This window comes from Nipponia nippon, unplaced genomic scaffold (assembly GCF_047370975.1).
Source record: "Nipponia nippon isolate SJK-2023a ecotype South Korea unplaced genomic scaffold, ASM4737097v1 scaffold_14, whole genome shotgun sequence".
NCBI lineage: Eukaryota > Metazoa > Chordata > Aves > Pelecaniformes > Threskiornithidae > Nipponia > Nipponia nippon.
The window spans coordinates 3,178,146-3,205,480 of record NW_028262330.1 but is presented as its reverse complement, the minus strand read 5'-3'; the positions used below and the strand labels follow the sequence as shown (position 1 = coordinate 3,205,480).

At 44.1% G+C, this 27,335-nt stretch overlaps 4 protein-coding genes and 1 long non-coding RNA gene across 27 annotated transcripts in view; 3 read left to right on the top strand and 2 right to left on the bottom strand.

The window, feature by feature from the left end:
- The window catches only part of MBTD1 (mbt domain containing 1), a 39,983-nt gene extending 31,680 nt beyond the window's left edge, over positions 1 to 8,303 (top strand). For 10 of the 12 annotated variants that reach the window (XM_087750671.1, XM_087750677.1, XM_087750676.1 and 7 more), the window contains one exon: positions 4,258 to 5,763. In XM_087750671.1, the coding sequence (XP_087606797.1) occupies positions 4,258 to 4,376 (119 nt within the window). In that variant the 3' untranslated portion in view covers positions 4,377 to 5,763. Of the gene's footprint in view, positions 1 to 4,257; positions 5,764 to 6,581 lie in introns of those variants that run through there. The other 2 variants (XR_015703203.1, XR_015703202.1) reach the window with 2 other exon arrangements.
- Positions 8,304 to 8,877: 574 nt separating this feature from the next.
- On the bottom strand, positions 8,878 to 11,645 carry LOC104020695 (nucleoside diphosphate kinase). Its single transcript, XM_087750690.1, has 5 exons — positions 11,490 to 11,645; positions 11,051 to 11,183; positions 10,377 to 10,478; positions 9,534 to 9,646; positions 8,878 to 9,126 (listed from the first exon to the last, which is right to left on the bottom strand). Exons 2-5 carry the CDS (start codon positions 11,177 to 11,179, stop codon positions 9,009 to 9,011), a joined length of 462 nt encoding a protein of 153 aa, XP_087606816.1. The 5' UTR covers positions 11,180 to 11,183; positions 11,490 to 11,645; the 3' UTR covers positions 8,878 to 9,008.
- Positions 11,646 to 11,766: 121 nt separating this feature from the next.
- Positions 11,767 to 16,215, top strand: LOC148056409 (uncharacterized). Its single transcript, XR_015703204.1, has 3 exons — positions 11,767 to 11,890; positions 12,542 to 12,619; positions 16,109 to 16,215. It is a non-coding gene; the product is annotated as an uncharacterized LOC148056409 (long non-coding RNA).
- LOC104020694 (nucleoside diphosphate kinase) lies at positions 12,782 to 21,673 on the bottom strand. Of its 9 annotated transcripts, none has more exons than XM_087750683.1 (6): positions 19,899 to 21,673; positions 19,606 to 19,648; positions 16,040 to 16,172; positions 15,415 to 15,516; positions 14,555 to 14,667; positions 12,782 to 14,203 (listed from the first exon to the last, which is right to left on the bottom strand). In XM_087750683.1, the coding sequence occupies exons 3-6, from the start codon at positions 16,166 to 16,168 to the stop codon at positions 14,086 to 14,088; spliced, it is 462 nt and encodes a 153-aa protein (XP_087606809.1). In that variant the 5' UTR covers positions 16,169 to 16,172; positions 19,606 to 19,648; positions 19,899 to 21,673; the 3' UTR covers positions 12,782 to 14,085. The 9 variants fall into 9 exon arrangements, with proteins under 9 accessions (XP_087606809.1, XP_087606812.1, XP_087606808.1 ...); XM_087750686.1 differs by having other exon boundaries at positions 20,587 to 21,673; XM_087750682.1 differs by having other exon boundaries at positions 19,606 to 21,673.
- A 130-nt stretch (positions 21,674 to 21,803) lies between these two features.
- SPAG9 (sperm associated antigen 9) overlaps positions 21,804 to 27,335 on the top strand; it is a 65,692-nt gene continuing 60,160 nt past the window's right edge. For 3 of the 4 annotated variants that reach the window (XM_087750668.1, XM_087750666.1, XM_087750665.1), the window contains exon 1: positions 21,804 to 22,234. In XM_087750668.1, coding sequence (XP_087606794.1) covers positions 21,929 to 22,234 — 306 coding nt within the window. In that variant the 5' untranslated portion in view covers positions 21,804 to 21,928. The remainder of the gene's footprint in view (positions 22,235 to 27,335) is intronic. The other variant, XM_087750669.1, reaches the window with a different exon arrangement.

The window sequence follows — 27,335 nt, the reverse complement described above, 5'->3', positions numbered from 1 at the left end:
TAAGTGGATCATGTTTTTAAGCAATGCACTTAGTCCTACCAGCCAGTCTCTAGAAGTCAGTAACTGAAGTGTGGTTGTTGAGAAGAATATTCCCAATAATAACTGAACGGTGCCGTTGTACAGGCCCTTATTTTCCAGAATCGGTGAACGTGAAGCAGAGCCATTTCTCAGTGAAGAGTCTGAGTTACCTGATGCACTTTAACCCAAGCGTTTATTTTAGTTTGACTTGATGTTTAGAGAGGAAGATACCAGTTGGGAAGAAACCTGTCAGTTTGTCCAGCCCACCCATGACAGGTGAGGTGCGGAGGAGCTTCTCTGGTGATGACGAGTTGACTCCTCCTCCATATCGAACCCTTCCAGCACAGACAGCCCCAGAGGCCTTCCAGCCTCCCAGGACTAGCCGAGAGTTCAGTCCCAGCCTCAAAACAGGTAACTAGCCACATCGGTCTCTGTTACTGCAGAGGGAAATGATGGACAGGGTGGGGAACTAAGCATGGTCTAGCGTGTAATGTGCTGACTCATCAAAACTCTTTCTTTTTTTTTTCTTTTGTTTTTTCCCTTTAGATTTTGGTTGGTTTTATTTTTTTTCTGTTAGAGAGCTTTTCATTCTCACTGATGCACCATGTCACTGAATCATAAAAAAGGATTGCAGCTGGTTTAGAACTTCACTGGAGACCATATTGTAGCTTGCTGAGGCGCAAAGGCACAGAGGAGCTCTGCAGAGTTTTAAAATACAAAAATGCGCCCTGTAAAACTAAATGGTAACGTGGATTTGGGAATATTTGATGTAAGCAGGAAGTTAGTGTGGATTATCTTTTGCAGAGAAAGTAACTGTACACATAAATGAATGATTTTTGCCTTTGTGTCAGAAAAAGGCAGTTATCTGGGAAAAGACCTTCAGAACATAAGCATTACTTGAAATTTTGTGGGTTACTGATATAGAAAATATATTTGAAAAGAGTTTGTCCTTTTAAAATTTGACCTTTTCCCTCTTTTTGCTGTAAAACCTGGGTTTGGTTTAAGTATTGACAGTATAATTGTGCATCTGTATGAGTGAGCAGAGAAGACCTCTTAAAAAGTCATTTATCAGTAATATTGAGCAAGTAGATTAAAATTTTAAGCTCATTTAAGGATAGTTTATGTAACGTAATCGATCTTCGGTTATAGAAGTCCACTGCAAGGGTCTGGTAGTTTTTTCTCTTCCCTTTTCCTAATATGTCTGGCAATATAATGTAGCAGGTAAAGAAATTATTTCTAACAAATACGTTGTAGCAGTATCATGGGTCAGACAAACTGGATTCTGCTCTTCCTGCAGAACAGTTGCCAGGTTGGTAGATTGAGCCTCAGATTTGCTTGATTTATATTCCCTTCAACTTGCTTTAGTCTGAGCAGGCTGCCATACTGGCACTTTTCGTTGACTGTGGAACACATCCAGAACAGTTTCTCTCGTCCGTGTGTTATCCGTTAACAGAATGGGACACGGTAACCCACTTGCTGCCTTTAGATCCCGAGGACAGATCTTGACTCTTCTGCACGCCTCTCAACGCTTCTCAACAGCTCCTTTATTTTTACTTCGGCTTCCTACTCGTGTGTACATGCCTGTCTTTTAACAGAATCTTTGGTGCAGAAGAGAAGCCTTGCTTAGGAGAGGGTGTTCTGGAGTGTTTGTTTCTGCAGAGCTTTTCTTCTTCTCTTACTGCAAATCTACACCTAAATTGCCTTTATGTAGTGCACAGACATGCAGAGTCTGAGTTTTCTGTGTTGTTAGATCTCAGTTCCTACGAAATGCCTGTGTTCTTTGGTTTCTGACACCCAATGCTTTCTATGATCATTTGGGGGGAAACTTTTCAAAGTTCTGAATGTTAGAGAGGCTGGACAAAATTAGTTTTATTTGTGATGTAGCCTTGTTATTGTCCAAAGGTGTTTTTAAATTTAAATTGAAACCAGCAAGACCACACCCTTTAAGTCTGGGGAAGAGAAGGGCATAACCCTGACGTACAAGAAGTTAAGAACACGTTTGAGATCAGCCAGAACTTATTCATTGCGTGCATATTCCGCAGCATCGTACGCTGCCTTGCATTTTAGTAGCCGTAGCTCGGATGTAGGTACATTGCAGGAGATGCTTATATGGCTTTGAATGGAAGTAGTGTAAGATTAGTAACGGGACAGGCATCTGCTCTAAAACCTCTTGTCTATCAGAGGTCTCGGTAGGGCTCATTAAACAACTCTTTCCCCTTTTGTACTGTCATAAGCACAGGAGAAGGTTTCAGTACTTCTTCATCTTGTATTGTATGGTTTTGCTCTCTAGCAAAGTCATGGCGCTTCTTTAGTGTACACAAGTACTTTGCATCTTTGAGTCGTACGAAATGATCTTTTAAGCACTGCAATGCAACTGTTGGACAGCATCACTTTTAAAAAGAGCCTGTAGCCAGCCCTCCGTCGGAGGAGGAGAGCGTTCCGAGAGACTCGCCCTACTTCTGCACATATCCTGGACCATGTTGCTCCATTCTATATTGACCTTTTGGGGGTTTGAATGACGTTGCATCAGACACAGTCTGTCTTTGTCTCCTGGCAAATCACTGAGACTATTTAAAAAGGGAGTACCTTGCACATCTGCATCCCTTTTACTTCAAGATGATCGGTCAGATGACTTCCATTAGCTTTTTTTATTCTTCTTCCAAGTAACTTTTGTTGTATAGTGGTAGCTAAGCTTTTCTTACGGAGGATTGTAGTTAAAAGCTGTATAATAGGGGCAAATGAAGCAAAGTATTATTAAATATCTAAATGTAAGGATTTTGGTTCAGATAAGCCAGAGGCAAGCCAACTTACGGAGACTGCTATTACTCTTGTACCTGCAGAAGCATTCTACAAATACTGGGGCTAGAGGAGAAAAAGAACGTGCCTGGTGGGTTTCAGATTGATCCCTGACCTCTGCGTAGCCTTTGCTCAAGGCATTAGCAGCATATCCAAGTAACCAGTTGTGTGTCTTATCATTTAGACAGCACTTTTTTTGTCCTCCACAGACCCAGATTCTTGATCAGAGTTGGGCATAATGCAGGGAAAGCCTTCGGGGGGGAGAAAAGGCAGCAAGGGGTTGTGGGCTACGTAGGCGGGGGAGGAGGCATCTGTTAAAGACAGAAATGAGGAGAGCTTGCGTTATGCTGGAACTTTTTGACATTTTTTAATATCTTAATTTTCAAATTTTATTTTTATTTAGCACAAGAGTTTGTTTCAACATGGAAGATGACATAGAAAAATAATAAAAGAATAATCAAATGGCTTGTAAGTTATTGCAGGGCTACTAGAAGCAACAGGTTATGGGGGGTTTTTTTGCTTTCACTGCATATTTCTGCATTTCAAAATACATTGATAATGCATATAAACTTTGTATTCAGTAGCTATAAGCTTTATTCATTCATTTGGTCATAGAGAACCATCTATTTTTGTATAATCAACCCTTTAATGTGGGTACTGCACCTTTAATGAAAGTCTTGGCATGTTTTGTTTTCAGTGTTCTTTTCATTGTGCTCATTTTGATAATTATCACTATTAATTAATGAAACTGAAAAAGTAATTGTGACATTATTGCTATTCATAACATCTTTTTTTATGTCTTAGATCTCATTTCTGTTTTCTTTTTACAAAAGAAAGAAGAGAGAAGTTTAAAACTACAAAAAAGATGTTTTGCTTGAATGAAACTTACCTTCTGGGATCTTAAAATTTTTATGATGTATTGAGAAATCTTTGTCAATGTCTTTTCTTGTCTCACATAGACCGTTTACAGTACTTGGGCTAAGCAGTGCGATTCCTAGATTGTAAATGGCCAACAGTTAATCTTATTTTTACCTGCGTAAAGACTAAATAGGAAGTAAACAGTAAACAAAAGAGTAAATGGCGTAAAGTAAATGTTGTTCTGAGCAACAGTCGTAATTCCTATTAACATGTTCAGTAACCTTCTTTAAACTAGTGTTCTAAGATACGAAATTCTTGAGGAAAACACTGTAGAGAATATATTATTGTAAGTAATTTGTTCAAATATGTTAATATTAGAGCATAACTTAGGTTCAATTTAGGGTGAGAAAGCATCTGCTTTCTGTGGGATACTGAGCGTTAAAAGAAGAATCACTAAAATGTAGAAAATAAGAGAATGGGAAATCTGGGGTCTGTTACCAATTTAAATAATATTAAGTAAATTTAAGGAAAAGTTGTATTTACTTTGATTTTTATAGGTCTTTAATGTTCATCTTTTATTTTTAGTTACTTCATTGCAGCTGAAGGAGGAGTTGCTAGATGGAGAAGAGTATAGCTTCCTTCAAGGAGCATCTGATCAGGAAAGCAACGGATCTGCCAGTTACTACATCAAACAAGAACCATAAGGCAGCTCAGAGAAGTGAGGGGCGGAGTACTGGTGATAGGAAAAGAGCCTTTCTCCAAGACTGACTGATTTTGTTCCCACTTCGATGGTACAGTTCGGGTGACTGTACCTGGGGCACTTTGCTGACTGTAGATGAGTTAGACTCAGTTCAGAATTTTTTGGAAGGGCGGGGAAACTATTTTAGTGAAAAAGATTTTTTCAATTTATTAAAAACAAAAATGGACACTTTTGTGTTGTATTTGAAGCTTTTGAAAGAATTTTGTAATATTTTCAAGTTCAGATTTATTGTGCATTGTTAACAAGAACTGAAATTCTAATTTTTTGGTAAGATTAAAGTTTAATTAGCATGATTCTGGGAAGCGGTTGGAGGAAGATATAGTTGCAAATACAAATGAACTGTCATAACAAATGAACCTTTTTGGTACAAGTTGGGAAACTTTTAGACTCTTGTGAACTGCACTGGTCACGCCTCTGTTTTTGTTGTTTGGTTTGTTGTTTTTTTTTTTATTGTGAAAATAATGCATTTAAGCCCTGATTTAGAGGCATAAATTGTATGTGGAAGATAGTCCTGTAAAGCTCTACTCAGTGAGTAGCCCCAATTGCAATGGAGCCATCGCCTGACGAAGATTTTAACTTTTCAAGATGTTTTTATTTAGTTTAAAATACTGTTTTTTATGTGAGATATTCTTTTTAAAAAAAAAAAGGTTCCTTAGGATCTGATTCAGTGCCCGTTAATATCGGTAGCCTTGTCTCCATTGGCTGCAGTGGGCATTGGATTGGGACTATAAAGCTCCTGTCTGTACATGAATGTCTGGAGTCTCAGAATGCTTCAGCAAATGTTTACAGAGCCCTATGCCAAACTGGAACTTCAGAAAATTCCCTCATTTGGAAGATGAGTTTTAGCTATTCGTTTAGACTAAAGATGAAACTTAGACAGAGAGTAGCTCGGGCCTCCCTTGGCAGTGGGAAGGAACTTCTGAGTATTCTTCTGATTATTTTTTTTCCATTCAGAAAGACCTAGATGTTTCCTTACCATCTTAAATATTTACTTGTGAACGTTCAAAACTGATGTTCCACGTGGTTTCAGGTGAGCTAAAAGGAGCCATACATTGTGGATTAAAAAAGGAGTTCAGTTCTGCACGGCCTGCAATATTCTATTCTTGCTGCAATAGTGTACTAGGGAAGTTGAGGCTTGAGAACAGTATATAAATCATATACTGTCTAGTATATAATTCATAAACTGGATTTGCTTATTGTCTGGAATCCTTGTGTCTCACTTCAAGTATCCCATTAGCCCCACCTGCTTAACTGTCCAGATTTTTTACAGGCAAAAGTCATGTAAAAGGGTGAAAATGACTACCAGTAAAATACAAAATATTTTAGCATGAGCTCTTAATCATTTGGATTTTATCTTTCCATATTTCTAAACTTTGTACGTTTTTGTAAGTGATCTCATTCATGGAGTTGATTAGTAGAATGGTTCATCAGCCCTGGCAGAGCTGTGACTGGAAAAATGTGCACCAAGAGCTTTAGCTTTTACCAGTAAGGTTCATTAACTAAACTCTCAGGAATTAACTGCATATGTTCTATAAGTGCTTCTGGGTCTTAGCAGGTCCCCTTCAGAGCAGTACAATGATCATCTGACTCTTGACCATAAATTAGGGCTTAAAAAAAAATTAATCAAAATCATTAACGTCTGTGTTCCTACAGCCTAAGAAATGCTTTAAGGATATCAACCCACAGAGCCCCAGGAGACCGTTTTTGTATATTGTTGTTTGAGCTTAAAAAAAAAAAAAGTGCATAGAAAGTTGAAAACCAGCAATTTGATTATTTTCTAAAATATTGCTCTAACTTTGGGTACATACTATTGGTAATATGCACAGGTTTACCTCATTCTATGCAAGAGGGGTTAATTATGTAAAGTTTTGTATTTACTACTGGAAGTAAAAAAATGTCCTGTATAGTGTAGGAATGTCTGGAATTCTTTTCTCCCTTACTGGTAAAATTTCTTAAATAATGACCCCTTTTTAACAACAGCTTCTTATATTGACAGAATCTGGTTATCAGATTATAAGTATCTGTAACTTCAGGTGGTAAAGACATTTTAGCTCTCTGAAATAGCCATAAAAAGGACTTTGTCAGGCTTGGTAGACTTCAAATACATTCTCTCGGATTCTGACCCACCCATGATGTTTCTTTTGAACAGCCTGGATTGCAGAAGTAGGATTAGAGACCATTGTAATGACACTTTGAGCCTTGATTATTTTTTTTCCTGTGTTCTCAATTGAACCTGCTGTAAAATCCAGCTCTGCAAGCATTGATTTGGTTTGGTAAGTACATCACTATTGATTTTTTTTTTTTTTTTTAAATGCAACAACTTGCAGATTGTCCCAGTCAGCTGGAACAAGGTTGGCACAATCTTCCTTTCTTCTCTCATCAATAGGCTTCAGTAAAGAACTGTTGCATTAATTTGTGTTTCATAATGTGAAAGCTTGGGCTAGTAATGAGCAAGGTGTATTGCCACGTCGCTAAACCTTGGGCTCCTGCGTACTGCCCAGGCTCATACCTGATCTCTGAGTCTTCAAATGTCACGAGGGAAATGTAGCACTTAAGTTGAACACACTTCCCGTGTTGGAGAAATGTAAGAATCAGATTTGAAGTCTGTCAGTCTTTATAATGTTCTTTAAAAATAGGTATTTTATTCATTAAACACTAAAGTATGTCAGTTGACATGCGTTCTCAGATACACGTGTGACTTCAGTAGGAGTTGCGTGTTGAGACTGATGGGTGAAATTCCCCTTGTGTTTCTGAATTCAAAACATACCTAATTGTGTAATTGTCAAGTACAGTGAAATCTGTCCTAAGCCAACCACGTAAAGAACCCACTGAGGTCACTCGCTTAGGAAGAGGTTTAAGGAAAACCTGAGCAAAATTCCACCAGGTATTTGGGGAATGGTCTCGTCAAAGAGCGGGTACCTGGCAGCTGTGGTATCCGTAGCACAGGCTTCACTGTATTTGTAAAGCATGCGTTAGTAACATGGCTCTAGGTATTTTTATCTTCGTTTTACTCTAAGCCATGTTGCTTGGCTAAAAGAGCAGCGAAGTGTTGGACATCTGAAATCTTCAATGGGGTCAAACTAATTTCAGTATTTGGCACAGGAGGTTTTTATAACCGTGAGGTAGCGCAAGTTACGCACCTCACTTTGCAGCTGCCCTTCTCTTATTGCTCAAAATCTTTCTGCTGATCTTTGATTTTTATGTTATTTTAAATACAACTCTCTAACCTTTTCCTTGCTGCATCTGAGGAAAGCTAAAGCAGTTATCGATTCCTTGTTCTACGGATACTAACACGGGTTTCAGTGTTTGTTTGTTTTTTATTGTTGTTTTATGTGATGTGAATACCCTCTCCTGTCAATATTTGTACGATGGTGCTAATATATTTGGTAACAATCCTTTATTGGGAAGGGATTTTAAAAAACTGTGATTTAAACTGAATTTTTCTTCCTTTTAATTTTCATATTTAAAACAAAAAGCCACAGCCATTTATACAGAAAAGGCATCAGCTTTGGCCCCTGGGAAAATGTTGGGGCGGGAATCAAGATTAAACAAATAGGGTTTTTACATCATTTCTGTATGTATTTGATATATAGATCAATATCTGTACAAATTTAATCTTTTATTTTCTTGGTAATTTGTGTGGTTGAGAGAGAGTATTTAAAGCTTTCTCATGCAATGTACCTAACTAAGTGAAAAAAAAAAAATGCTTTTGGAGAAATTAAATGTTACTTTCATTTTTACGAGACTGCAGATTTTCAGCATGGATGTGAAAAGCATTAAAATTATAACTTTGTGTACAAGATGAAAATAATTCACTAAATTTGCCTTTTTTACACAAAATAAAAATGACAAAAATGATAAAAAGTCTTTTTCTGAATATTGTTTTGTTTAACAGGCGCTCCTTGGCACATATATAAATGCATTCCAGCTTGTTTCTCTCCTGAGAACGCAGATAAAATACCTGCAATTTGTAAACCCAGGCATGTTTTAGGTAACTGGGTATGTTAGTCTGAGCGCAAATAAAGCATGAGAGGCTCTGAGCACAAGGGAAGGCGCTTAATGAGAAGGTGCCATTAGATAAGCATTTAACAGAGGCCAAGCTTTGCAACGGGTCTTGTATTTCAGTGGGTATTAGTAGTTGCGGAGGGAGGGAAATTTTGTCCCCTTTTTCTTCTAGTTCAGTTCTGCTACGTCGGGTGTAGCTCAAGCATCCCTTCAACTCTCCCTCTGCAAGTTGGCTTTGCAACTGTAATGCGTTGCAGTAGCCTTCAAAGCAACTCTGCAATGAGCAGAAGTCACTGAATTTTTATTCTGATATGCCTGTACGTGGAGGTTCGCGTTAACTATTCCCTCTACATGGGGAAAATATTGAATGACTGAGTAAAATGACTTCTGTGAATATCTGGACACAGTGGTCTGTTTTACAGTGAATGCACCACAACGAATTATTAGTTCATATCCATTTATTTGACAGTGCTGAAAATGACTAAGATAACCGTGGTGATAATTGCTCCCAGGCCAATAGCTGGAATGAGATGATGCGTTAAGAAGGCACAATTCATTGTGGAAACTCATTTCACTCATAGATCCAATCATGTGCACAAGACTTGAAGTCAATGAGCTCTGCAGGTTTGAACCACAGGTTGATCTCCTTCTGCGCGCTTTCTACGGAGTCACTGCCGTGAATGATGTTTCTGGGGAAGGAGACAAGCGCATTGTTCAGTATAAAAAAAAAAAAATACACTTCTCAGTTCTCCATATGCAAATACTTGGATGAAGCATCTAGAGCTGCAAGACTACTCTTTCAGGTACAGTAGTCCAATGCCCCCGCTACAGGAGCTAGTTAAGCCTAGCGGGGTGACTAGGGCTACTTGACTACACCAGCCACCGCCTGATCTTACATGAAGCTCTGACGAGGAGCTGCATTTCAAAAAAAAGTCAGTTTTGTACCAAGCCATTTTCTTAAGTAGCAGTTACGGATTGTGACCTGCAAATAAAATACCATCAGACTAAGGTATCTACCAACAACTTTGACTTTCTAGAATAAAAGACTACCAACATGGAGTTTTTCATCTCGACTGATAAAGAACTGAGCACAAACCTTCCTACTTGAATGCAGAAGTCACCACGGATGGTACCAGGCTTAGAGTCAGCAGGGTTTGTTTCCCCTAGCATTACTCTCCCGGTTTTAACCACGTTGAGTCCTTCCCATACCTTAAGGAAAAAAGGCAAACAAATCCTATTAATCTATGCTTATACAAAATACCAAAGATTAATCTTTGTTAATAACGTACTTTGCAGAGAGACAAGGGCTCCACCACTAAAAAAATTAATCTAGCCTAGATTCTCTCTTAGGCCTGTAGAGATGACTAGGGAAAAAACATATGAACTGAAAGTGATTATAAAAAGGACCATTGACATTGTCACTCCAGTAAAGGAGATACTTTACCAAGCCTCAGAGTTAACTGATGCACCAGGGCATCTTCGAAACCTTTCTGTAGTGATAGGATAAGGACAGCCTGACGGTTGCAGGTGTTCCTAGTGAGGTACATAGTCAAAACAGGAGGAGATGCTACTAGGGCGATTTTATTCTTTGGGGGGAGTGCAAAAAAGAATGACACAGAAGACGGGTTTCTGTGGGACAGCCCTGACCCTTTTTTGCCCAAAACAAAAGATTCTTTGGTGCAGAAGACTGGCTTTCAGGAATTTTGCTTCATCTATGCTAAGCATTTTAATATGCGTTTTATACGTGAACACTTTCCTTCTTGTTAATAAACAGTAACTTCTTCCTTGATTCTCTTCATTTTAATTTCGGATTTCTTTTGCCACGGGGTAGTTTGAAAAAGTGTTTCTGTAACAATATATCTGATTATTTCGAAATAATTTGTGGAGTGAGACAAATATATTCAAGAAAGTAGCCTTTAAGTAAAATCAAGCCGCTTACCATGGCCACAACAGGTCCAGAGTTCATGTATTTAACCAAACCAGGGTAGAATGGTCGGTCTTTGAGGTCAATGTAATGTTGTTTGAGAAGGTCTTCAGAGGCCTTCAAAAGGACAGACGTAACGTTAAATACCACTTTCAAAATATCACACCACAAAAGGCGTTCCTACTGTAAGACTACAGCATTAGTGACTGGATTCACCAGCCATTAATGCAGTCGCTAATATTACCAACAGCTGCTGCAATGCTATTATGGCTTTCACTGTAAAATCAAAGGCGTGCACGATGCACCGTCTTTCTTTGCAGGAGTCAGTGCTGCGAGCTGTCAAAATTATTTCTTTGTGTTACAGCAATCCTCAGCAACACGCTGAGCACAAGATGTCCGGGTGATGGTACCCGATAGAACCTTTCAGTCAAGGTCACTCGGATCTCTCGGTTAGGTTGCATAAACCGTGTGAGCAAATTTTGTTTCCTTAGGAAATGGCAGGGATCAAACAGAAATCCAGGCCTGGCAAGCGATGCGCACTTCCCGCTGCTGTGCCAATTCAGCATCAGATGCAGGAACAGCCGCATGGGGAGGCATGTATGTATGTAAGGTACGTATTTAAGTACCTCTTCGGGCAGGTGAGGGAAAGCGTTGCGGGCAGGGGCGATTCCCCGGGCGCGGAGACTTACGTGCACGAACTTCATGGCCACCAGCCGGAAGCCCTTCTGCTCGAACCGCTTGATGATCTCTCCCACCAGCCCCCGCTGGACGCCGTCGGGCTTGATGGCGATGAAGGTGCGCTCGCAGTTGGCCGCCATGGCGCTGCGGGGCAGAGGCAGGGGCAGGGCTGAGGCTCGGCACCGCCGCCCCCCGCCGCCGCCGCCGCCTCAAGGTCGGAGGGAGCCGGCGCCCGCCCCGCCCGGGCCCACGTGGCACCGCGCTGGCGTTGCGGCCTCCCCCGGGCCCGGCCGCGCTCAGCCCGCGGGGCCCCGCTCCCGCCCCTGCCCTCCGCCGCCCCCGCCGAGGCCAGGCCCGCAGGCCGCCGCCAGCCGCCCGCCGTCGTCGCGGCGCGGCCCGCGCCCCCTCGGCCTCCCCTGGCAGAGCGGAGGGGCCCGGCCGCCGCCTCACCTCGCCGGAGCTCCCGCTGCCGCCCGCGCCGCAGCCGCCGAAGAAAGAGGAGGAGGAGGAGGCGGGCGGGCGCCGGATCCCCCGCCCTGCGGAGAGGAGGAGCCGCCCGGCCTGCGGCGCCTGGGGGCGGGCCCGGCGGGGCTGGGGGCTCGCTTCGGCGCCCGCCCGCCCGCAGCCGCCAGCCCGGGGTGCCGGGGTGCGGGCCGGGCCTCGCCGGCCGGCGGGACGCTGCTGCCGCTGCTGCTGCTGCTGCTGCTGCTGGGCCCGGCGCCTGGCAGCCGGCCCGGCCGCGGGCCCCTGGCCGGGCTGGGGGCAGCTGCCGGCGGCTGTGCCGAGCGGCACCTGTCGCCTTCGCCTCCTCGAAAGCCGCCTTGGAGGGTCACGGACTTTGCAACGGCGGCGTAAGCCTTTTCCACAGTGAAAAGATTAAACCTGTTTAACTGTACTCGATCATTTTTTACTGAGAGGTACTTTGCTGTGCTCAGAGATACCCCCGCAGCCTGCTAAGTCATGGTTACTACTGCCAGCCTCGCTCAACCGAAGCGGCACGCCTTGCAGCTGCTGGAAATCATGTTTCTCACAGAGAAGTGATGTAGGATCTGTAAGCCCGGAAAGTTATCTGTGGGATTTCTTTCGTTGGGATATGGGAAGATGAAGCGGCAAAGCATCAAAACTCCACAGTCCCTGCACCAGCATCGCACTTGGGATTGTGTGAGAATTAGGAAGCGTTGTTACTTCTTATTATGTTTACTACTTGATACTTTACTAATTTACAAAACGCATTTTATCTTCCTGAGCTAGTTATAATCATATACCGTCACTGCAATTCTAATACTGAAGAAACACCCTTTGCAGTACTGATGCAGGCTCCTATTGACAGGCCACTTACAATTAGTGAAACTGGACACACTCAGACGGGCAGGGGTGTTGCATCTCTCCCGAGAGATGGCTGACCTCCACCTCCTCGCGGTCTAAACGCATTAGAAATACCAATCAGAAGCTTTCTGACAACCCCCGCGTCTCCAGATAACCCAAATTTCTCTATTTTGTAGTAAGCAAATGAAGAAAAAGAAACCTCGAGTGATCCTTCAAGCAGAAATGGAACTGGAGACTACTCATCTCATGCACAGGTTTGTCACATGTTCCCTTTTCTCTAACAAGCTTTAACTTAATTATTTATCTTCTATAGCACTGACTGTTTTCAGGAGAGAAGCTAACCACCTCACCTGCAGTTTGCTAGTTACGGAATTTGTTCCCTCTCCTTATACCCATTAATTAGCTCTAAGACAATATAATGAATATTTCCTTTTATTTCACTTAAGAAACAGCAAATGTTGTTTTATTTTGTACCATCTCTGTTTAGGAGTTAGATAGCTTCATAAAGTATCATAAGCATTGAATTCAACATTCATTGCACAGTTTAGTATTTGAAACAAGAACTCACTTGTAGGGGGAAAATCTAGGAGCTTGAACAACTAATTTCATGAAACTCTTGCTTTTAACGAATGCAAGTTGCAGGTAAATAAATACATAATACTGACCCCGACACATTTCTTGTTCCTCATCCAGTACAGCTAGTGAATGCTTGTCCTTAAAATGCCTTGCAAGAGGCTGACAGTTTTCTGATAGAAGCAGACACCTCTCCTGAAATACATTTCGCATTATTATGACTGTATTTCTTTACATGATTAAATAACTAACTAACTAAAAGAATGCTGCAGTCACTTCTGGAATACCTTACCCGAGAAGAGCTCGCTTTGTAGTTCCAACTATTAACACCACAAACAAGAACACAGCTAAGTTATCAGCTGTTCGGACAGCAAAGCAAACATCACTGCTGTTGCTCTGTGCAACATCAGAGGACTGCTACAGTAACGTGGCTGAAGGTAGATCTCCCTCACCCATCCTCACATTAATCTTCTTTTCACATAAAACGGCATTTCAGGAAGCCTGGCCTATTAATCCTTCCTTAAAACGCTAAATAAATCCCATGTGGGGGGAAAAAAAGCAAGTTGAAACAGTGTCAATCTAGAGGAAAGGTCTCATTTTAATCAAAGCTATGCTCTGTCTCCAGGCAGAGCGCGTTCTGGAGAGAAATAAATAAGTGTTTCTACAGCTGTTTTGGGCATGGGGATTTGCTTGATACCAAGTTCAATCCTCAACATTTGGGCACACCATCGGTGTATTTACATACCACCAGCTGTCCCCTAACATTTTAACAACGTTAATCTTTGACACTGAGCCATTTGCGTATTTATTTACCAAATAATTTTTTACCAAATTTCTTTCTATTTACCTAAATACCCTCTTTGACTACTGAGTGTTTCAGGAAAATATATGCGTTATATGCTCTGTGTTTTAATCTCGTATCTCTCATCCCCAGAAGCAGCTTTTTAAAAGTACAATTCCGTCTATAACTTGACAGCTTTTTAATCAAAGCAGCAGCAAACGCTGACTATATTTAATATTCACAACAGAGCAATCTCGCAGGTTTCTGAGACAGGTTTCTACCGCTTTATACAAAGGGCTTTGAAACAGCTAGAGGCTAGCGGCTGTTTACGGACAGCAAGGGTTTACAGAAGGTACAGGCTCAGTTTTACTCATAGATCCATTCATGAGCACAGCTTCTGTAATCAACCAGTTCTTCGGGAGTGAACCATAAATTGATCTCTGTCTCAGCACTTTCTACAGAATCACTTCCATGAATGATGTTCCTAGGAAGAGAAAAGGTCGATATAAAAGTAATATAATCCTCAAACTGAAAGCAAAGCAAGCTTCGTTTTTTGAAGTGGTCTCCGTTGTGGAGAGAAGTCGTAAGTAACTGTAAAGCAGTCAGAGGCACGGAGCAGGCAGTCCCACCTTTGCTCATCGTTTTTGTCAACAGGGAAGACCACAACTCGACTTCCACCTTTAGATCGTAACATTACACGGGCACAGGGAACGGCAGCCCCATGCATAAGATAGAGAAGGATGGAGCACAGTTCCTACAGATATCGTGACATATATCGTGACATACCACTGGACATTTAGTGTCTTTAGAGGATATCAATAGTACCAAGATATACCTTCCAACCTGAACGCAGAGGTCACCACGAATAGTGCCAGGCTTCGAATCGAATGGATTAGTTTCCCCCAGCATCACTCTTCCAGTCTTAACCACGTTAAGACCTTCCCACACCTTAAAACGAAAAAAAAAAAAAAAAAATCCAGTGAGATTATTAAATCTTGGTGGTAGATAAAGTAGCAAGAGTTAATCATACCTTCCAGAATTACACAATGCTCTCCATCATGGCAGAAATCACCACCCGAATGTCCCTCATAGCAAGGTATATTTTATCTCCAATTTTTCTGTCAGATTCTTGAAGCATCTGTTGAAGTTCCCTCCTCCTGCGCAGTACCTCTCCTCACCAAGGATGGGAAGAGAACGATTTTACATCTCAATATGGTCAACAGCCTCACAAAGCTGCCTGCTCACTGAAGATCTAGACCTCCAGCTCAACTATTTTACAAAGACACTATCAAGGGGAAAAAAGAAAATCCCTTCTAATGACGTTAGACTGAAAAAGATTTTCAAAGTTACTATAGCTTAGGAGTATAGTACAAATATTCCACCCTCCTTTTTCAGCTTGCTTAATACATGGCATTTCATAGTGGGTTTTTGTGCAGGTTTCTCAAGGTGCCAGCTTTGGTTCCCCTTTTCCCCCTGCCCTCTTCCTCCACATACTGACTCAAAGGAGAGAAAGATTATGAAAAAAGATTAAAGAAAAAGGAGTTAACAGGACATCTTCCTAATTACAGTATCTGAATCTAGGTTTTAAAGTCCTTTGAGAAGTAAACTAGAATTCAATAGGTAACACAATCTTACTGCAGGTAAGACAATTAAACAGTATATTTTCTTAGCTGAGCTTCATTTTTAAGAACTCACCATAGCTACAACAGGTCCAGAGTGCATATACTGCACCAGACCATCGTAGAACGGCCGGTCTTTTAGGTCAATGTAGTGTTCCCTCAGAAGGTCTTCAGAGGCCTGCATTAAAAACCAACAACCAAGCAGAAAAAGCTCCCTGTAAGAACTTAAGAGCGTACTGAAATCACGTAGATTAACCGCAGAGCATTATTAATCCTGAAACTCGCATGCACCCGAAAATTCAGCATTTCTAGCATCTTCCTAGAAGTACTTTTGGTCGACATGAATTTGAACTGTTTGCTTTAACCACAGCTGAACTTAGAAAAATACCTTTTGCCAATATGGACAGCTTCTGTGACCTGGTATTTGTTGAAGATATTTATTAGGTATAGGATGCACCGAAAAGAATATTCTCTTCCGACTAAGCACATCAAGTTACTAAAATTAGCGTGCTTAGCATGTCTAAAGCATTTAGCCAGAGCTGGGAATTGGAACTTGTCCAAGACATCCAAAATATTCAAAGACTTCTCAAAATTTCAGGTTTAACTGTTCTGAAGACTACATTTGTCATTATAGCACGCTGCTTTCTTTTAAGGCTGTGGTTTATAGGAAAAAGGAGACATACAAATTGAGGAAAGCTTACATGTATTAATTTCATGGCCACCAGTTTGAATCCTTTCTGCTCAAACCGCTTGATGATTTCTCCCACCAGTCCGCGCTGGACCCCGTCAGGCTTGATGGCGACGAAGGTGCGCTCGGAGATAGAAGCCATCGTCCTAATGAGGAAGGGAATAAAAGTCATTATTCCAGGAGCAGCAGGCAAGTGCAATCACAGCCCGGTACCGCGTGTAATATCAGCTATTATTATAAGTAAATCAGCTATTATTATAATTAAATCGGCCACATCTGAAGGTCATTAACCCATGATCTGCACCGGTTTGATAAATCAATCACTGTACACGGTTTTTCACAAGTCTGTTTAAAACAAGAACCATGTGCCACACCTAGAAGCAAGCAATTAGCAAATATGAAAATCAGAAAAGCTCTAGGTGGGACGGGAGGCAAGGCCTGCCGCAGATGCACCTCCCGCTGCAGCCCGCAACTGAGGGCGGAGGAGGCTGAATAAATCCACGCGCATCGTTTTCATCTGTAAACCGGTATCACGGGGGTTTCTTGCGGAGCGTTGCTTTGCTGCGGGTGCGAGTCCGCGCGTCCCCGCGTCCGCAGGTCCCCCCAGGCGCGGAGGGGAGCCCGCCCGGGGCGGCCGGCAGCAACGGGTGCCGCTTTAGTCTGAGAAAAGCGCCGAAAGGGGTCGGGGTTGAGCCCCCGCCCGCCGCGAGGTGGGGCGGCGGGGGCCGGGGAGGCCCTTCCCGCCGCCCCCGTGCCCCGCGGGGCGCCCGGGACAGGCGCCCCCCCCCCCCCCCCCCGCCGCCCCTTTTCTCCCCAGCAGCACCCCCGCCGCCCCGTCTCACCTGCTGGCGGCCCCGGCTGGGTCTGGCGGCCCGTGGCGGCGGCCGCTGACCGGCCGAGCCGCGGCTTAGCCCCGGGCCGCCCCCGCCGGTCGCCACCTCGGGGCGGCTGCGGGCCGGGGGGGGTGTGTGTGGGGGGGTGGTTGCCATGGCGACGGCGCGGCCTCCCGCCGGCAGGGGGCGCTGGGCTGGGCCCCGCCGGCGCCAGGCCGCGCCTTGGCCCTTCCCGGGGCCGCCCCGCGCCTCCGCTCCGGGTCCCGGGTCCCGGGTCCCCCTCCCCTCTCCACCGCCCGCGGCGGCCCGGCCTCCCGCCGCCCCCGGCAGCCCGCCCCGCTGGGTTCATAGCGGCACCTGCCCCTCCTTCTCTTTTCCAGGTTATTTACAGCGGGGACGCGAGGGAAATGCCTTTTTGGTCTTAGCTGCTGAATCTCATTTCTTACTGAACAAAAGGCACACAAAATTATTTAAATAAAAACCTCATTATCATGCTGCTCTGTTTTCTTCAAGTTTCCTCTTTAAAGGCAGCAATTTTTTTTATTTTTTGGTTTTTTTTTTCCTGGTTATGCTGGTTCAGATCTCCGAGTCAAAACACCCTGCAACCATTTACCGCTTTGCCTTGAGCATTTTATTCCCTTCGAGAGATCCGGGGATAAAACATGCGCACGCCCAAGTTCTTGCCTTCTCAGCGCGTCCCGCTGGGAGGAAATCCGTGCCTCTCCTGTTTCGTCTTTCTCAGACTGGGATGACCTTCCTGGGCTCTACTCCCTGGCTCTTCTTGAAAGCAAAATAATGTGGATTTCACTTCCCTCCGGGCAGGACTTAGCTGCTGCTTACCAGGGATAAGTCCAGCTTTTTGATAGCATGAATTTCCTTACTTGGGATCCCTTTTCTTCGCTACAATCCGTCACACGTCCATGTCTTGCTTTTAGTTCTGGTGGGAGAATCTAGATCTGACATAAGCATCTATTCAAACAACCTGTTTACTACTATTAGGGGTGGTTTTTTCCAGGTATGATCATACTGTGATGTACTCATTTTTCCAAGGTCTCTGATTTAATCAAAGATGTTTAAAAACCCCCAGCATTGTACATTCTACCAAGTCCCCCCTGAAGTTATTCAGAGTTTCTGAGTATTCTCCTGATAATGTCAATCCACTATATTCTGTTGTTTCAATACACATTTATTTAAGATGTTTCCTACTACTGTTACAAACTCTAATGCTGTAATCCTCACTAAGGCAAAATAATATTTAAAAATAGAAAAAAGGTCTCTAGAGGCAGGATGTTTAGAAAAATCTTCCCTTAAAAGCAGCAATAGGACATCTGTTTACAGCCTTGCTAAAACTATGTCATTTAACGATTAAAGCTTAGGACTTGCCAGAAGGTGGGCAAGCGCTATTTGCAGCTTTACCATAGGTCTGCTGTGTGATCTTTGCCAAGTCTTTTAACCTCATTAAATAAGGGTCATCTTTGTCACTTTTGAGATTAATCCATGATTAGCAGAGCATGTTGCGCATTATATAGTACACGAAACGCCGCAGAAGCCTGCTTCCTTGTTATTTTTAATGTATAAATGAGCAGCTTTTTTGCTGGTTGAAAATTCTACCAAAATTACTAAATTACATTGAAAATTATACGTTTACCTAAAATGCAAAGAAGTAGACAGTCTAGACAAATAATTTCCTAAAAACGGACTCATCATGGGAAGAGAAAGTAAAGACCTTCAAAGCCTTCAGTGAGTGAACTAAGCATAATTACTGAGCTCAAGCCATTTACACGTTACTTAAAACCAGTAGAGATTTTTAAAACAGGCCTGAGGGAAAAGACTGAGTGTGAATGTCTCCAAATTTCATGAGAATTTAAACATAGCTCCTAGCTTTGTCCTTTTGGCCCCGGCTTTATCGTGATCTCAGCTAACAGCCTCTATCTGTCCCACTCACAACATCTGGGGAGTTCTCGTCGGGACTCACGTTCTGTGCTGCGCACCTCTTGCTCCTTCTAACCAGACTCGTAAGTCTGACACGTTTTGTTGCTCGTGGCTATACTACTCTTCATTTAGCTGAGTATTGCTATCATCCATCTGGTTTTAACATGATTTATGTTGGGCTTTAAGATACAAAACACTACAGAATTAAGCTTTTACAACCATTGCTTCCTCTGGGTAAAGCCCCAGTTAAGCTCTTTTCACCCCATACCGATTCAAGGGCTGATTTTCTTCCCTGGTAAATTGCAAATCAATTTACTTTCAAATAAACTGTTATTTCTAGGGATAGGGAATATAATTTTTCTTATTATCCAGTAAACTACTTTCTTGTTCAGGCAGTTCTTTCCCCAAGAGTGTGAATTGCATTTTACTCTAGTAGTTAGCACAGACAGCTACTGCTTTCAAGCTACAGAGACAATACTATCAGGTTTCTTTGTGCTGTTTCATATGCTTGATTAGTTTACTAAATTGACAGGCCCTCAAAGTCCCTTAATCTCCCGGCAAACAGGCAGGACAGAATTCCGTAACTTGTTCTATGTTCAGTCCATCCCTGAGTTTCTGATCTCACACTGACTGTGAGGTGCACATCACAACACGGGATCACCGTGGTATCAATAAGATACATTTTTACACCACTTGAAACTTCGCTCCCGGGTAATTTTTCTAATGTTCGTCTTTTTAAATACTTCATTTATCCATGTTCGAAAGCCCCCAGGTGACTAGAAATAAAACAGGAGCACAAATGGCTCTCTCCTACCTGTTCTCTTCAGCCTGCCTGCTCGGTGACAGACTCGCTCCAGCTGTGAAAGAAAACCACGTCTATCAATTTTGCTAATAGAAAGAGGATAAAAATAGTGTATCCTCAGAAACCATTTCCCTTAAAGGCCGTCAGCAGACACCTTGACCCATTTCTGCCATCTGTCAGAATGTACGTCTTTTGGGCTAATGTATTTGTGCAATTTGCCAAGTATGATGGCAAGAACTATAAAACTCTGCATAGAGAAAAGGATCTCTGCTACAATTCAAGACGATTGGTATTTTTATCCTCACAATAATCTGCAGTTGTTCGGAGCTGTCCTCACGTTGTGCAGTATTCCACGTGAATAATGTGGTGAGCTCGAGGTTAAAAGTCCACTGCAATTAGGCATGGCTTGCCAACCTCGTCCCGAGAGCAGAACGGAGCTCCCTCGCAACTTCGGCTGTTTGCAGTCTTCCCACAAGATTTATTCAGGCTCAGTAAAAAACCCCCAAGTCCATAACCCCCCCGCCAACGGCCCTCAGTGTCTCCAGCAATACAGACCACTGAGGCGAATGGGAAACGACGTACGACCTAAAGGGAGAGAGAAATTCTGAAAGACGGCTTCCCTCAGCACTCCTGCATCAAGCAAAGATTGTAATCCATGGCAGACAGCAGGCAAACACAGACAAGTTGCATTTTTTCTCAGTGAACAACAGCTAAAGCGAAATATGAAAAAAAAAAAATCTTTTCGTAGGGATCATTTCCAATAATTTAAATGAAAACTTCACTTGAGGAGATGTGAGTAGGGAAGTACACCTTGTGTCTTTTTAGACTATTTTCTAGCTAAAATGATGTCATTTGTTTGGTCATCATTAAAAGGCGAGCAGCTTTTCTTTCCTTTTGCCGTGTTTATAAATAAATTTGTACTTTAACTGCCTATACCCCGGCCGCACTATGTTAAATATTAGCTTAGGCAGATGGTGTCTAAACAGAACTCACACCAAAATCCAAGATACGGGGCTGAAGTCTTTTCTTCTTCTTTGTCGTTCCCGCGCAGACCCACTGGGTTAGTACCTAAAAAGACAACGCAGCACGGGCATTTAAAGCACAGTTACCGTCTTAGAATGAGTCCACATGAGAGAAAGCAACGCAGCGCAAACCTCTACTGCTCTCCAGTGGAAATTAACGCAATCACCGCAGTTAAAGTTCCACCACTTCTCAAGCTTTTGCATTTTTTAAAATACTCATTTCTTTGTCCCTGTACTGCCGCGAGGCCACCTGGTTCCCGGGCTCCCTTGCACATGAAATACATTTGCTGAATGAAAAACAGTGATTTCCCCAAATACGAATTGTATGATAAAAATGAGGAATGTGAAGCAACTCCAGAACTTTTCAATGTCAGTAGATGTTTTCAAATTTACAGTCAACGTCTAGAATAGCTCACATTATTCCCATGATGAAACGCATAATCCCGAATGGAATTCGGGGTTCCAGATCCCAGCAAAACCAGTCTCCTTCATCAAGTGCAAGATGCTTTCTAAGTTGTGTTACTGCTAATAAAACAGGGTTCCCGGTATGAGTTTATCTGGGGACCTCATTAGAAACAAAAGGCCTTTTCGCCGTCAGCGGTTAGCCGACACAGCGACCCAAGCACGGTCTGGGAGCCGCGAAGCCCTAGGATCTGGTTTTAGCTCCGTCAGCCATCCCCAAATGAATCACCCCCATCTATTTATGCCTCTGTGGGTGCAATAAATAAAGAACAACGCTTTCGCGTGAACTGTCTGACAGCGTTTCCTTCAGCCTCCTCTTCGGAGGAAGATGAGTTGCGCAACCCGCGGGCTCCCGGCCCGCCTCCCGCTGCCCCGGCCCCAGGGAGGCCGGCTCCCGGCAGGGCCGCGGGCCTCGGCGCCTCTTCCGCAGCCCCAGGGCCCGGCAGCCCTCCGCCCCCGCCGCCGGGCGCCTCGGCTTTTGCTCCGGTTGCCCCCAAGGCGCCGCAGACGCCCGGGCCCCCGGCGGGGAGCGGGGAGCGGGGAGCGGGGAGCGGGGAGCGGGCCCGCCATGGCCGCCACCGCCCCGGCCCCGCCCGCGCTGACCTCACCGCCGGGCTCCGCCCTCCCCGCGCCGCTGCGCGCTGCCGGCTGGCCACGCCCTGCGTGACGCGGCGGCCCCGCCCCGGCGCGGCGGGTGAGGTCAGTGCCGTGCGCCAGGGCCGCTCGCCGCCCCCCCCCCCTCCCCCCCCGCCTGGGCTGCAGGCGAGGCCCCGCCGCAGAGGGAGGAGGAGGCGCCGGGAGCGCGCTGAGCCGCTGCCGGGCCCCGAGAGGGAAGGCGCTCGCCGGCAGCCATGGAGCTGGCGGACGGCGTGGTGTACCAGGAGGACCCCGGCGGCCCCGGCCCCGCCATGATGTCGGAGCGGGTGTCGGGGCTGGCGGGCTCCATCTACCGCGAGTTCGAGCGGCTGATCGGGCGCTACGACGAGGAGGTGGTGGCCGAGCTGATGCCGCTGGTGGTGGCCGTCCTGGAGAACCTGGACTCGGTGTGCGCCCACAGCCAGGAGACCAGCGTGGAGCTGGAGCTGCTGCGGGACGACAACGAGCAGCTCCTCACGCAGTACGAGCGGGAGAAGGCGCTGCGCAAGCAGGCCGAGGAGGTGAGGGCGGGCGCCGGGCCCGGGGGCTGAGGCGGGAGCGGAGCCGGTGGAGGGCGGGGGCCCGTCCCCGAGGCGGGCGGCGGCTCCGGGCTTCCTCCGTGGAGGCGGGGGGGGGCTTCCTGTCCCCGGCGGCGGCCGGGCCGCCTCCCTCGGGGCCGCCGAGGGCGGGGTGCCTGCGGTAGCTGGGCCCGGGGCGCCCCGCGGCCCGGCGGCGGCTCCCGCGAAGGGAGGCCCCGGGGCGGGGGGCTCCTGTCTGAGGGGCCGGGAGCCGCCGGGTGCCGAGTTCAGGTGGCGACGTGCGTCTGGGAGGAGGGAAGGTCGGGCCTCCGGCGCCCCGGAGGAGCCGGTACGTGCCGCTCCGGGCAGCGTCGTGCCGTGGCGGCCGCCGCCGGTGGCAGAGCGCCGTCGCCTCTGTCCCCGAGCCCCCTCCTCAGCGCCGGCCTCCCCGCAGGGCTCTCCCATACCTCTTCTGGGGCGCTGCCCTTCCAGTCGCCAGCTCCGTGGAGGAGGAGGAGCAGCGCAGCTTTGCAGAGCAGTCGTGGAACCGTGCGCTGGCTGCTCCGCTCTTTCCCTTCACCTCTGTGTTTCTCGGTGGCAGGAGCGGATAGTCCCTCTCGGGTCAGCTGTAGAGGGTATTTACAAACCATAGCGAGGAGGCATTGCAAAAAGAATGGAGATAAGTGCTGTCTAGGCTGTAGTTCTTCAAAGTTGGTACATAAAAGCTGCAGTCAGCAACAGGTGGTGCAGACTGTTCAATGACATGAACTCTGACTTAGGATGTTACTATAAAAATAAAAATAAAAAAAAATCGAAGAATTACTTGAGCATAAATAAGCTTGTGAAGCGTTATTTTCTGCAAGATTATAAAGCGATACAATAGGAAGCGGCTGTGGAGGATAACTTCTGCAGCTCATTGTCTCGCCAAACTCCTGTAGGAAATTGGATTGACGGCATTATCTGTAACAGAACAAGCCATCTGACAAGTCTATTTCCAGACGTCGTGTCCTGTGCTTATCTCTGTGGTTGTGCTTACCTTCTAAATTTTCCAAAAATCAGAAAAATAACAATACTGAGGGTGAAGGCAATATTGACAATGAAAACTTAACTTGAAAAACGTTAGCCCAGTACAAATATTTGTGTACATTACAGTTATAAGTGAGTGAAAAATGTTGTCCGAATTGTTCCAGGACTTCAGTAGCTTGCTATGAAGTAATGTGGCGTGAAGGGTGTCCCCCGAAGTCTTGGACCAACAGACCATTCATCCTCCTTGTCAAACATGCAGTTGTTTGACAGTGCTTTATGGACTTCAGTCTGGGAACTATTGCCATACAGACTTAATGGCTAGTTCTGACACAAGCTGCATGTAAGAGGCTTTTTTAGAAAACATATTTTATTTTTATTAAGGGAGTAGGAGACTGGTAAATATTTTCGGAACTAATTCATGAGAAAATCAATCAGGCTTGAAACACAGGCAGCATGTGCCAGATTGAAAAAAGCAGGCCTCGGGCAGCAGAACAGAAACCGTAACAATATGATGAAACAGAATACGGTATTAACTGTGTTCTTGTGGCTCTTCAGGAGCTGTACATACTTCTGTTGGTAGTGTACTTCCCTGCGATCTCCATTTCTTTGTGTCATGAGAAATTAACTGGAGGTGGCAAGGATTATGCAGTCTAAAAACTAGTACTCATGCTGCAAGACGGCTTACCGATGCTTTCCAAAGTGCAGTTAGATCAAAGACCGTATTTTCAATTGTAAGCGCAAAGGTCATCTTTTTTGGTACGTGCTGAGGTCAGTTATGCTGTACATATGTGAAAACGTCGTAGATAAAGCATGGCATGTTCATGAGAGGTACGTGTTTTATTCAGACTTGATTGTTGCAACCGTTTTTTTCAAACATTGAGGTAATCTGATGGATGCAGTATGGTTGAAACGAAAGGAGGGAACATGAATGTAGCACTGCTCTTCTTGGACACCACGTTACTGGCTTAGTGTGCTGCTTTGATTGTGGAGGTTGCTTGTGTAACCTGATAGCAAAATGGGGAATTTTGAGCTACTAAGTTTAATATTCCCTATCGTCTGTTCTGACGGTCCTGAAGAATTAGCATATCTTCTTTTACGTTCTGCTTGCTGTTGTAGGAGTTCTTATTTGCAGCAGCATCTTGATGAATATTAATGATTTACTATTTGAATAGGAATCTCCTTACACCATTGTCCTAATTTGCCTCCTTTATTTCCTTTCCTTAAGAAGCGTTACTAAAGAAACATCTTGAAAGTTGTTGCCTGTGGACTTCTGTTATAGTAACTTAAATAAAAAGATGATTTCAGAAGTTCTGGGCCTACTTCTCAGTCCTCTAGGTAACAGCCGCGATCCTTCTCATTGCTGTGAAGTCACTTGTCTGACTTCTGCCATGGTACGTTTTGTGATGTAGCTGAAGAAATAGAGGAACCAGCTATTCTGCTGTTCTGCTTACAGTTCTGCATAACTTATCTTCCCACTTAGGGAACGTTAGGCAGCACGCCCTGCCACAAAGAAGTGGGAGAGGAAGAAGGATTTGGGGTTCTGCTATTTTATACACTGCTAAGTTTTACTTCTACAGAAGTATGCTGCTCCATGCCTGTGTGTGTGCTAGCAGAAGGGGTTTTGTGTGGACTTGGAAACAGGATAAAATCTACTCCTTTTAGCCGTGTCAAGCTGTCTAATATCTTTTAGCTTTTCTGCTGTTGGTGGGATTAAGCTGTTTTTGAAATCTGATGTTCAATACATCGTTGCTACTTTTGCAACCATGACAAAGGATTTATCACCATGAAAATTAGTTTAAGTAATAGCGTGAACTTGATGGCTGCCTTTTCTTCCTGTTCCCAAAGTTAACTTTCTTCTTTAGGCTTGTATGTTACGTGAACACTCTGCAGTAGGAGTTTAAGTATTTTGAATTTATATCAGAGCAAAATTGAGATCCATTATACAGAAAGCTTGCTAAAATACTGTAAAAGTTACTAGGTTGTTTTCAGTCACGTATATTTTTCTTTACCCCGAATCCGGCTGAGCTGGCTTCGTAGTTAATTTTCTCTACCTACTCCAGGAAGAACATGCCATTGGCTGAAAAGCTGGTATCATTGCAATAAAGGTTACTGAAGTACATGTCATAGGGTAATAAAGACTGCCAGGTAGGTGGAACCTTGACATCAGATGGGCTTAGTATTGCACCTGGATCGTGTGACGGGAAAACAAATTAGAATATAAGGAAACAGAAGCGGACATAAATGTAGGAAAAAAAATGTTTCATTTGGCTAGTACTGTGTCACTAAGTGATAAATGGTTATATGCATGAGAGAGGGCTCCACATGTGTGTGCTGTGCCGTTCCATTGTGTAGGCTGAGCTCGTGTTTATTGCAATGATTATTGCTGTAAACTTTAAGTAGATTTAAAACTGATTACATAAAGACTTCTGAATCTTATTGGTGAAGTGCTTTTTCATACTTTTATTGGAGGCCTTTAAGAACAGGTTAGACAAATGTCTGTCTGAAATGACATAGTTGATACTGCCTGGAGAAAATGGGAAGGATTAAATGGGAGTTGCCCAACATAGTTTATGAAGGTATCACAGGCTTGGATTTCAGCAGTACGTACATGCAGAAGGAGGCATGCATCATCTCCTGTGCTTACACTCATTATATCCTAATCAAAATTAGGATCCAGACATTGACACTGAGCATCAGAGCCCTGAAACAAGACGACCTTTTAAGGACCGTCCTAGCCGTATCTTCTGTAACATTGTGGTATTCGGGCTGATTGGTTTAAAGACGTGTTCGTGTTCTACTGAAAAGAAAAAAGCTAAAAAAAACCCCTCACTTCTTGTTAGAGTTGTAAGATATGGTTTTGTGGCCTAGACAGGGTGTCACTTAAAATGATGGAAGCTAGGTGTTTTTGGTTTGAGGTTGGGTTTGTTTTTTTTTGTGTGCCTTGGTATTTTGTGTAACCAGTAGCTTGGGTTGAAATAAGGGAATGTCTAATATCCATATACTGAGTGGCAGACATGTTCCTACATAGGTTGCTGCATTTACTTTAAACAATGCAGCTGATGTGCAATATTTGAGTGTATTGTCAATGTAAATTAAAAAAAAAAAAAGTCTTTTAATATAGGTGCTCAGCCTATCCTTGGCTGCTGTGGTGGCTTATCTGACTAGTCCTTCCATCGTAGGCATACAGGCTTAGCCAGGATGAGATGATCAATCTCCTGGGCCTCTGCCCATGTTAACACTGTCACGGGAAGGAGAGATGAAACCAAACAGAAACATTCAAAGTCTAAAGTACTCAAGCCATGATTTGATCAGGTATGGTTTTCAGCAGGGAGAAAAAAAATTGCCCAGCTTTAATTAATTATAAAAATACTTTGAAGGGTTGTAACTTAAATTCTGACTTTAACAAAATGTAGGTAAACTAGTGGAAAATAACCAAACTATTTAACTTTAATACCAAACCACTTTTGCAGTTGAAGAACTTGGGAGGAAATATAAAATTATATCTATCTTTAGTTCATGAGTAACAATGACATTGATGGCGTTTGTTTGTTCAAAAGTATAATTGTCACTGGCCTTTTGCAAGTTATGAGACGCATCTGACTTTTGGAAATCATTAAAGAAGCAACTAAACAAAGATGCTACAGTTCTATAGTTCTTCTTTCATGTTTTCCCATGTTTAATTTAACAAACCATGTTGGTCTTTAACCCCACTGCTAAATTTGTGTCAAACTTTGAAGCCCTTTTAAAAAGGGAGTCTGCTAAGAATAAGCCAGACATGGCTCGAATCTTTAATATAAAAGGGGCAAAACTCTCGTATCCTTCACTATGAAGGAGACATGAAGCAAGTTTAAGGTTTGATTTTTTTCAGTATTACGTTGACAAACTAACATTCCCAAACTTTGTGTTAAGGGGTATAAAGACTTTTGCCTATCTGGCTTTCTGAAGTGGGAGAAGAACTCGTTTTAAATCGCAGAGCCCAAAGCAGTGCCACCTGGGCTAGTGTCAGCTCTTTCTCAATTGTTTCGTGATTTAGCTTCAAGCGCAGTCATATGAACACCATGCCTAGTCCTGTGATAGC